The sequence below is a fragment of the Galeopterus variegatus genome, unplaced genomic scaffold, assembly GCF_000696425.1.
Source record: "Galeopterus variegatus unplaced genomic scaffold, G_variegatus-3.0.2 Scaffold435, whole genome shotgun sequence".
In the NCBI taxonomy this organism is placed as follows: Eukaryota; Metazoa; Chordata; class Mammalia; order Dermoptera; family Cynocephalidae; genus Galeopterus; species Galeopterus variegatus.
Genome location: NW_007726546.1, coordinates 1 through 12,061, shown reverse-complemented (window position 1 = coordinate 12,061; position 12,061 = coordinate 1). Strand labels below are relative to the sequence as shown.

The following is a 12,061-nucleotide window of genomic DNA, read 5'->3' as shown; positions in this document are numbered from 1 at the left end:
AGAATGGGTCCACTTTAGTCTAACTGAGGGCCTCAACCTTCTCTTATTGCTAGAGTCCCCCAAACTTCTTGATGCCATGCACAATTTGCCTTCTAGGACAGCTGTCATGTTGCCTACTGATTATGTGTCCAGAGCGCCTTATCCACTGGCCTGTACCTGCTTCCACTGGTTCTTTTAAGAACTCTCTTTGCATTCCTTGCTATTTTAGGTAGCTCTGGTAGCCAAGTCCCTGACAAAATAACCACACTTTAAGACATAAAATCACATCCACAGCACCCAGAACTGAATGTATTGTGTCAATTGAGTCTCAGCAGTGTAAGCTATGGTAACAATTGCTAGTTATCTCTGCTGAAAGGAACTTAATGCCTGTGTTAATGTAACATAAACTTGGAAGTGTTCGTTGACTATTTCTGCATCCGTACCACACTGTGTCATAACAGATCTTCTATGCTCTGATGTCACTGAAGTTCTGCAAAATCCTATATTTATTCAGTTAATTTAAATATGAGTTTACAATTATATTGATAATAATTAAATTTATCTTATTAGACTTGATTTACCATCTCTGCCCATAGAAACCATTCATCGTTTTATTCTGTATTCTGTACGAAATGTTTTAACCACCACTTCCGGCTTGGTTATCATTTCCAAGTTTATGTCTCATGTGTTCATCCAGGTCCTTGATAAAAATATTTAATGAATCAGTGTCAAGCCCCAGAGCATTATAACGACTAAAGATTGGTTGGCACTGATTTGTTGATTGAAGTTATTTGTACTTTGTTATGCAATCATATACAAATCCACTTTTGTGCATTATCTGACTCATATTTTTCTACTTTATTATTAGAATACTTAAAAAATGCTTAGGTGCCTATATAAGTACCTGCTCAAATTAGTGCTCAACAGGCTATTTGTTCTTGAATTAACAAAAATCAAACTCCAATAAATCATGTTCTTTTGACATCCTTCTTTCTCTGCCAGTAGAGCTAGTTACTTTAATTCTCTCAATTACCACCCGATGCTCTCAGGCTCTCTTAATAGAACGTATCACTCTGGACTGTAATTGCTCACCTTTTTTATTTCCAACTAAGGCGTGAGCTTTTATGAGGTCAGGGCTCGGGCCCTCTGTTTCTTAAATTTTGTGTCACTACTGATTAGCACAGTGCCTAACATATAGAAAATGCTAATGTATTTTTAATAATAAACAAACAGATTAATGAAAGACTGAATAGATGACCACATTCTAGTGTGACTATATCGCTTCATCACAGTTTCGCAATGACTACGTAGAGTTTGATGCTGTGGTATCATTGGCATGTTTTTCTAGAGACATGGAATTATTTCAAGCAAACTTTCTACAACTCTCCTACCTTGGGCTTCAATAACCTATTAAATTCTCTCAAGACCTTTTAAATTTATTTTTTTGCAGAAGATTAGTACAATTAGTTGAACAGTTCTGTCAACTCAACATTCTACTATTGTGTGCAAGCAGCATAACTAATCTTTCAATATTCATTTCCCTGCTCCGAACACAGCTAAAATCCCTCTTCCACTGTCCTGGAATATTTCATATTTTCTCAATTTGTTTTGGTCTTTACTCTCTGGACCCTAATATGTGCTCTACTTCCATTTTTCTATTAATCCTACTTTTATGTTTCATAAATGTTCATGTTACATTTAAACTGAGTGGAGAGCTTCTTATGTTTTCAAAGTACCCTGCCTTTGCTAACATTCATCATTCTTTGTTATAGTTACTTGCTTAACATATGAGCTCCATGAGGGGAGGGACTGTGTTGAATTTACCACTCTATCCACTAAACCTTTCTCAGTGCTCATTCAAACTTAATTGGAATTTGACGAATAAATGAAGGAGCACTGTTTTGATGTCTTCTAATTTATTCTTATTTTATTTATATTACCCATAATCTTATATTTATTTTCACTTTATTTATATTTATATTGCTTACTTCTACTCTAGCATCAAGTTTTTATTATTATTTTTTAATTTAAACAATTACATTACAGAGGACAGATAACTGATCCCCGCATAAGGCACAATGGAATTTCCAATAGATTAGTGAGGGAACCTACCATTTTGCTTCTGGGCCGGTTTTGCAATACACAGAGGAAAGCATTATACAGATCCACTACGTATCTCTTTCCTAGGTAATATGCCCACACAGTATTAGCACTTTTCTTCATGTTTCATTCTGATTCCAATGCTCTCTAAACTGTTTCCACCCTTATATTTATGAATACATTTATAACTTTCAGTGCTACTTTGCCTCCCCGCTTATCAAAATTGTTTCTATCAAATAAGGTTTATTTTTCTATTGCTCTAGAAATAATTCATATGTCCCTTTCCAATAACTCCTAGAAATGTCAATATTTATCTGTTTATATTAAATTTTGAAATTCATTGTTCACTTACCCACATTCTATCCACTAGTGTATAGAGTGAAAATACTACTTTCCTTTCACATTATCAATTTTTATTTTGTTCTTTTTTATATATTTTTATATATCACATCTGTTGTTCTTGATATTGTTTTCTGGGATCTTTTTTTCTCAACCCTTCAAATATCACTTTAAATCACATTTAATCATATCAGCAATCTTTACCAAATGTAATAGCCCTGTCCCAGAAGATTTACTCCAACCATTCCCATTAAACTATTATTCTGTTATCTTAAGCCATGACCTAGGAAATTAAATGTTTTTATTTGATATCATCAACTGTTTCCTCCTTTTTCTTCAGAGTCATAACCATCAATCAAAAGAAGAATTAAAAGCACTGTCTGGAAAATACATTAAAATGTGTTCAACATCATTAGTCATTAGAAAAATGCAAAATAAAATCACAATGAGATACAACTGCACATCTATTAAAATGGTAAAAGATATTGACAATGTCTGGTAAAGATGTGGGGCAATTAGAATTTCATAAGTTATTAATGGAAATGCCAGGTGGTTGGCCAGTTCCAATTACTTAACTACTGCATTTATCTTATAACCAAGATATGCTGCTTCTATATATTTATTCAAGAGAAATGAAAACTTCTGCTTACACAAAAACCTGAATGTGCATGTTTATAGCAGATTTATTCATAATCATGCCAAACTGGAAGCAGCCAAAATATCCCTCAAGAGGAAAATAATCAAAAGACAGTACATCCATGTAATTGACAATTATTCAATAAGGAATATATGCAGCAAAATGGATGAATCTCAAGTATATTCCATTAAGTGAAAGAATCCAGATTGAAAAGCCTACATGCACTGTATGATTTCATTTATTAGATTTTCTGGAAAACATAAAATTGAATGGAAAGAAGTTAGATCCCTGGTTGCCAAGGCCTGGGAATGGGGATAGGGTTTGACTGTACAGGTGCATGAGGAAATTCTGAAGCCATGAAACTGTTCTCTATCTTGACTGTGGTGGGGGTTTCATGACCACATGTTTGTCAAAACTCATAGACTGTATATCAACACCAGTAAGTTCAACTGTTATAACTTACATAGTTATACCGCAAACAAAGAAACAAATAAACAAACATCCTCTGCTTCAAGTCCCTTAATTTCCTACCTAGGATTTCAAAATCACCAGAGAATAGTCAAGGCTTTTTCTTTTTCTTTTTTTCTTTTTTTGGCTGTAGCATTTATTCTTTTACCAAATGTAATGTCCCAAAAGTAATGGTCCTGCTCTTTGATTTCCATTTCATCCCCATTAACTTTTCTGGTTGGCGTTCTCACTATGTCATAGGTAGGTGATTGCAGGAGTCTTAAAATTGCTTTGCCTGCCTCTAAACCAACCCTGTCCATATGGCTATAAAATACACTTTCCTAACACTGTACAATGTAAACATCATTGCTTTTTAAAATCTAGCATTGTAAAATTTTTTAAATTCTCAGACAAACTTTTCAGGCAAAATTAAAGTGTCCATGTGCGTATACGCACACATACATATAACACTCAGGCCCTTTCATAAGTTGTTCTAGGGAGTGTAAATTGATACTTTCTGAAGATAAATTTGTGCAATATTTATGAAATTCTTTCAAAATGTACATTGGCTATGCACCAAATAATATTAATAATTCCAAATAAAATTAATTTGGCTCTTAAGAAAAAAACTGCTTAGAAGATTTGTAACACAACATTTTAAACTAATATGACACTGAATAATAAAAATTATCTTGTACCTTTATTGTACCTTTTATCTAGGAACATATTTTTCAAAGATCTTCTTCAGGTAAATCTGCAGTTTGACAATTTCAAGGAAATGTCTTAGTTTACAATAAATTGCTAACTAAATGTACACATTGACTTTGTACAAACAATAATTTCTTCATTAACAATAGTCACTAAGCTTAGGTTATGTTTGAATGGCAGTGTTGATGTCTCCTCATTTTTATGGTAACTCAGATAACCATTTGGAATACTGAGCATTTTTCATAGCTTCTAATTTACTTTGGTGGGACTGGAAAACACAATCGCATGCTAACATCCATATAAAATGTGCTCATCTTTTATTTGTTGCTTCTCAATATTCTCTCCTGACTTCTCTCACTCCAGCTGCTATTTAAAGGTTGCTGTTCTTCTAACTCTGCTCCTGCTTCTGGTCTCTTGGTTGTAAGCATATGCTCCTGGCTTATCCGCACCCAGAGTTTCAAAACACCATCTTTATGCTGATTCCTCTCAAATCTAAATCTGCATGAAAATTTCAAATTTTAACACTTGCTTAAGATTATAAAGCCTAGAAAAGAAAGAATTCTTAAAGGAGGGTTGATTAACCATAGAATATGGTTTTCTGTTGCAAAAAGTGTATGTGTATTTTGGTACCCTTATCATTCTGGCACAACAACATGCAATAACTTTTCCTCATTGATTTTTTTAGTTTTCCAAACACTGTGTGATACTTTTATTGTAATTTGTTTTTAGGAGTAAAGAGACTTGAGTTTAGATTCATTAATGTTGACAGCAATAGAGTGTCACTGATATTTTCCCCTGAAACAATGATATTTAACATAAACAGATTTGAAAAGTTCAAATTAAGTATATAACATGAAATATCATTTTTTTCTAGAGCTAACTTTAAGCTGTGTATAGTAAAATTGGCAATTAAAAACTTAGAGTTTATTTTTCAGATTTCATATGCAGTTAATCTATGGCTTTCTATGCTGCAATTTTTATCAGGATAAAAGTATCATGTTCACTTGGACCATTACACAAGTTCATAATCTGTAATTCAATAATCTCTACACATTCCTTTTCATGTTTGATAATCAACATGACACAAAGTGATACTATCATGTGCAATTTTGAATTAATAATTTACTTAATAACCAGTACAAAGACATATTCACTGTATTTAATTTTCAGACCAGCTAATAATCAAATTTAGTTTCAAATATTTGGTGTCAAAGAAATAGTCTATTGTCAGGTAATAGATCCTGTGGTTCTTGCTTGGGGAAGAACCCAAGCATGTGCAGTGACTATATACATGGAACCTGGTATTCTGTCCCATTTCCTTTTTAATGTCAAACCAAGTATCAGAAATTTTGTTTCAGAAAATGTGATCATCAAACATCTGATTTTTGACTGTTCACCTTAGATACAGCGGCCACTTTGTGGTAGGACAAGGTGAGGAAAGAGTTGTGAATTTTGTCAGCATTCTCTCTTCAACTGTCATAGTCCTTCTATCTGAAGGGGAATCATATGGAAATCTGGGGGAGTCTTTTCTTCTCCCAAAGAGCCATGAACAAAAAGTAGTTCATTAAATATTCTCTTCAACAATAATACATTTTATTGATACAAATTGGGGAGGCCATCCCTAGTAGAGAGGCCTGACAACCAACTCTGACAAAAAAAGTATCTTTAAGATCATGCACAGTGAAGAGTTAACATAGGAGGCTGGAAACTGCTATCTTTAGAAAGGCCTACTTGCAAGGTTTTGCCCTTGGGCAGCATCTGGGAATGTGACTTCTCTCCAGTCCCCAGCTGATAAGAGTCATTCACTGTGTCTACCCTCCTATTGTGTATCTTTTTATCATAATAAATCTTAGCTGTGAACACGAACATCACTATATCCCAAGTCCGAAGAGTGCTTCTTGTGAATCACCAAACTTGTGCAGGGTTTTGAGGACCTTCTAAAACAGAATATAAATTCTAAATTCAAGCAGATAGTTCTTGAAATTTAATTGTCTTATATTCAAATATTTTTGTTCATAAGACAACTTATTAGTTACCTTGAGGTACATTTGAAAAAATTTTTTATATTATGGAAAATCATATTAATGGCAGAAAATCTCTGGAGAAAACCATTCTTAAAATTTTTTGCAATTTTTTTCTCAGTGCTTCTCAATGCACATTTTTTTTACAGTTAAGTCTTTATATATTTTGTATCCTATTCTTTTTGATTTATCATTATATAATAAGTATAAGCTAAGTTATAAGCATATGCTGAGTTTAAAACAACTTACAAAAGCAAAAACAGGGAACTGGAATACCAAGAGTCTGTAAATTATATTAATGTATGAAAATAATTATATGTCAAATATTAAGAAAATAAAGATAAATATTGCATATAGCTAAGGAAATTACATTATAGAATTATAGCTAACTTAATAATATACTGTATGCAGATTATTTCCTCGATCTTCAAAATAAACTTGTGAGGTGAGTGTGTTACTCTTGTTTTATGAATGAAGAAAGTAAGGATTAGAAAAATAAATGACTTATTCCATGCAAATATGTTGCCAGGCAGGACTAGAACCCTGGTTTCCGGATTTCAAAGTCTGTTTATTAGTCATCATAACTGCCTCTATGTAGAGTCACAAAATTTAGAATTGTTTTTAAAGCAGTATAAAATAATTTATATTTGCTAAGCTTTTATTTTTATTTTTAAATGCTCAAATTCACAGCAATGCTAAGTTTTAAAAGTGGCATTTGATACACTACCAAATGTTTTATTGAATGTAATCTTTCTCAGGAGTAAAGGATAATTATGAATAAAAGAGGTTTATTAAGGAGGGCTAAATTGGTACATATTGGGGAAATGGTTGAAATATAAAGTCAATGGTCTCTCCAGCAGGAGGCGCACGTGCTCAGCAGTGGCGCTGCTGACATTCCGTTAAGGCAGGACTCAGCTACTCTGGAAGGGCAAGCAGCCAAACTCTCTCTGCAGGGAGAAGTCTGCCAATTGCTATACAAACAAACCTTCGAAGATGAAATGCAAACCTCTTGGTGTCAATTAGAATATTGTTTAGAAACAAATTAAATATTTAGCAATCGAACCGGAATAGCTTACCGGCAATGGCCGACAAGGAATCAGAATTAGCATAACTGAATGTAGAACTGGCTCAAAAGGAAGTGAGAGGGATGAGTGCTCTGAATTTTGCCCTTCTTCAACATCAAAGGAAGATCCTGTTAATAACTGATGGTGACTTTCAATTACTACCCACTGGCCATATCACAACTGATATCACAAGCCAAACTGAAAAGTAGCACCTTGCTTCCTCATTATCAGTGCAGAAATAAGTCAGGACTTGCCTCTGCAAGAAAGGAAACTTCCTAGGATTATCAGCTCTGGCCATATAGAATATTAAGATATGGCCAGACTCTGAAAAACAAACAGAAGGAAGGGAAAGGCGTGTGAACATACTCTACAGTCTCTTCAAATATAGTGGCTGAGGATTGAGCCTTGAGTCCCGCAGACAGGAGTCAGGCTTGGGAATTTACTAGTTGCATGAATTTAGGCTGGATACTTAATTAATCTGTCTGAGAATTAGTTGTTTACTCATCTTCAAAATAAGAATAAGGGCTGGCCAGTTGGCTCAGTTGGTTAGAGCACAACCTTCTAACACCAAGGTCAAGGGTTCAGATCCCCATACTGGCCAGCCACCAAAAAAAAAAGAATAGTAGTACTTGCCTCCTAGGTATCGTTAAATGAAGTAAATTGTATAATTTATACAGTGTTTGAGACATGGTAAATGTTAATTAATAGTATCCTATATCATATTATTATAGTATTAGTACTATCAGGCTTCACAGTAAGTTATCAGTTATTAAAATTAAGATTAAAATTTAAATCTATGTTTATATGGCTTTTCTTTCTACAAACCACTTATTTTGCAAATGATAGTAGTTATGATCTGAATAATATGATCGTGCAGTTCATAAGAGAATGATAAATTATCTTCTGGCTTTAGTTTGCTTTTATTTTTTTAAAGGAGAAATTAGCCTGAGTCCACTAGTTTTATCACCTTGCGTAGACTTTACCTGCTCAGCTGTTCAGTGAACACCATCAGTTTTATGGCCTGTGGAAGCAGTGATGGCTTAATGGGTGTGCAAATCTATGCACCCACTTCAAAGGGCTCCACACCTTATGTTGCTCATCCTGCAGAAAGTGAATATCTACCTTGCACGTAGAATTAGGCCATATATCTTTATGGCCCTAACATCATTATTGGTATCTTTACTAAGATAAAATAAATAACATTTAATTAATTATTAATTTTGGTAGATAGATCTGTAAAAAATTCTACTCAAAGTAAGTAAAGAAACAGGAAGCAATTTTATGAAGGCTTCATTGGAATGAAGAGAATCAGAACTGAGCTATTTCTTATTATTAGCCCATTTTGCCCAATAATCATCAATCACTATAAGCATCTAAATTTAATTTTTATAAGGTCCGAACATGCATTCTTTATACTATCAAAGTTTATAAGTTCTTATGTTCTATAAAATTTTTTACTTCAATTAATTTTGAGGCTATTTAAATTTTACACTTACTGTACAGATCCAGATATTTTTTGGTGCAAGAAAAGAAAAATGACATAGCTTGCCTGGTGTGTGATCACACATACCATAGAGCTTAACTGAAGCTCATGTTGCAGTGTTCCCATGAATATCAAGGACTTAAATAGCATGGAAAACAATAACTCATTAGTTTTCCTAAAGTTGATATTATAAGAACATCTTGTATTGAGATATTTCTCTGAGAAATATATAGGTCTAAATAGTTCTGTGTTCCCACAGGGGTAAGATTAGTCCTCCTAGGTGAGATTAAATTGGGGAAATCATAAATAAATATACTAATTTAAATAGTTGAGAGAATTCGAGTCTCTATTATTCTGTGATTTTTTAATATAATCAAAACATTTAGAGACTAAATATGAGTCATGTTAAAGTATTGATGACCCTTTTGTAAATGAAAAAGCAATAAAATACAAAATTCATTCAAACGGGCATATAATTTAACAACAACTCCTAAGAGGAAAACACAGCCTTTTTTTTCTTTGTTTTTTTGGTAAGAATCAGTAGCTATTTTTGTTATGAAAATATTATTTAATATTACTCATATGCCAGACATATTCACAAAACTTCCTTACAGAGACGTTACTGAGCAGTTTATATGCACCATACTGAATTCCTCTCTCCTCCCAGATTTATGCTCCTCCTCTTGGTGTTTATATCTGTTAAACCTCTTCTTTCTCAAATTCAAAACCTCAGATTAGTCTAGGTCTCTCTCTTCCCCAAGTGCCATGCATTCAGGCTGTGAATAGCTCATGGTTTCTTACAATGATCCAGTCTGCAACATATTTCTACTAATGACCTCAACAAATCACCTACTGGAATCTCATCACTTAAAAGGAAGAAACTGAGACCCAGCCAGGTGAACTTTTTGTCTTCAGCTACTAACTAATACCTAGACTTCCTAAGACAAGTAGCACCAGAAGCAAGACTTGATGTTCTTCAGGTCTTTAGTCTTCCCATCGTCTCTGTTTCTGTTGATTACACCTTCACAACATTTCTCACATCTGTCTCCTCTGTTTCAATAACCCCTTCCTTAGATCTTACTCTTATTGCTCTTGCCAATATTTATTCAATAATGTCCTAACGGGTACCTAATTTCATCCTCTGCCATCATGCTACACCCTACTCCTAGCTTCATGCCTCTGAGCCACAGTTGTTACCACACCCAGCCCACCGCTCCAAATTTTCATAGACATCCCATTCTTTACCAAATTGTGTCTAAGTGCCTTAGTTTGGCAGTCATGGTCTTCTGTGATCTACCCAAATCTAAATCCTGAACATTCACTGTCAAACAGTCATTCGACAGATATTTATTGATTTCCTATTGCACCCCAGACATTGTGCTCATATGCCAAAATGAATAATTCTGGTCATATTTATCAAGGATCTCGTTATGTATTAATAGCTTTCTTTAATTACTTATGCAAAGAAAATTGTTCCGTAGGAGCAAATTTGATTGTTTTATAGAAGCCTGACCAGAAAAAGTTTAAAAACATGTACATAAATATTTACACTAAAAGTGCTTGTTTTGTACTGATGCCTAAATGAAATAGGATAGAATCAGATTCAAAGAATGTGTCTTTGTATTAATTGACCATCTACGTAAGTTAAAGTAAACACCTTTTATATTTTATGGTCATGCTAAACTGTACAGATCTAAGTATCATTTAAGTCAAAGCAGAGGTTAAATGTTATTTTACAGTAATAGCTTACCAGGATATATAATGTTGTCCGTGTTTCTCTGAGCCCGGCCTATCAGGACAGTGGTAAGATTGACTGTTGGTTTCTTAAGTGTACCAGGTTTCTTCAGCAATGATTTAACTTGCTTCTGAGACTTGATCACATTTCCCAGACTGCCAGACAAAGATTGATCTATATACCAAGTTAAATTAGACATGGCAGCTTGAGTTTTTATTTCAATTATTGATTCCACGAATTCAGTCAGACCTTTCTGAAGAAGCTGCATATCTGGCAGGGAACCTTTTATCCACTTAGGTATGGTAGCATTCAGTTCAGATATACTCATAGATGCATCATGACACACTGTTAAAACTTCATAGAGAGTGGTGTTAAGCAAAGAGAAGTTAATTGAAAGATAGATGGATTTTGCTTCCAGTGCCTTAAATCTGGAATTTAACACCTGCAGTTGAAGAGCCTGGTTTCTGTCATTTGTGGTTCCACTGCCTTTTTTAATTGAAATATAAAATGGTATCAGCATCTGGGTCACTTTAGATTCAATGCCTTGCAAGCGAGTTTCAAAATTTCTGGCAATTTTAGTTGCTGCAAGTATTTTTTCTTCCAGATGACTCATATTTTGCTGGTATTTTATCACTTGGGAAGTGGTTTTATCGAACATTTCATAAATCTTTTGAAAGTTGGACTGATTTAGTTTCTCATCTTTAGGAATATTTGCAAGGGCCTTGGCAACTTGCAAAACAAAGTTGTATCTCTGATTATCATTGTCCAACATCTCAATAGAATCATTCAAATGTTGGAATTGAGAAATAAATGCCAAAATAGTTTCCATATTTTGGGTACATTTATGATGGACCTCGGGATTATACTTAACAGTACTCAAAGTCTCTTTTAGCACATAGTTATCTTGAATGAAGTCAATGGCATTGTTCATAATAATCATTGTCTTATTTAGGCCGTCTTCCATTTCTAAGACATATTCATTAATATGTCTTTCTAAGGCATCACCACGACTCTGTACTTCATTTCTAAGTAAGTTGTACCTTTTTGTAAGTTCTTTGATGAGAAAATTTAGACTATTGACAGCAGTGGTCAGACTTTCCACCTTTTTCCTTATCACTACTGCTTCCTTTGGTTGTTGAGACGTCATTGTCTGTCTAAGTGATGCTCCCTGCTCAAGCAAAGGTTGGAGGATCTCCATATCATAAGTCAAATCATTTAGTTGCTCACTCATTTTATCCATCTTATCGTCCATTGGAAAGAGAAACTCAGCCAATGTTTGGTTTAACACATGTACGTTCTCCTCTGTGTCCTTAAGTTGAAATTTAAAATCATTTCTGCATTTGGACAACATGTCTTCACATTCACCCCTGACAGATTCTTTCTCCATTTCCAAAGCGATGGTGAGATTGTTAATCTTGGTGTCTTGGATATGCAAATCATCAAACATTTGCAGCATCATTAAACCCTGCTTCTTTACATTCTCGTGTAAAGTAGACATGTACTCAGTGACATTATTACTAACTGATTCAGCACCTGGAATGTTCTTCT

General features: G+C 34.0%; 1 protein-coding gene across 1 annotated transcript in view; it reads right to left on the bottom strand.

Annotated features, from left to right (window-relative positions):
• LOC103587255 (multimerin-1-like) overlaps window positions 1-12,053 on the bottom strand; it is a gene marked incomplete at its 5' end in the record, with an annotated part of 17,473 nt that extends 5,420 nt beyond the window's left edge. Inside the window, one exon of the mRNA XM_008568715.1 lies at window positions 10,529-12,053. Within this exon, the coding sequence (XP_008566937.1) occupies window positions 10,529-12,053 (1,525 nt within the window). The remainder of the gene's footprint in view (window positions 1-10,528) is intronic.
• Window positions 12,054-12,061: the final 8 nt, after the last annotated feature.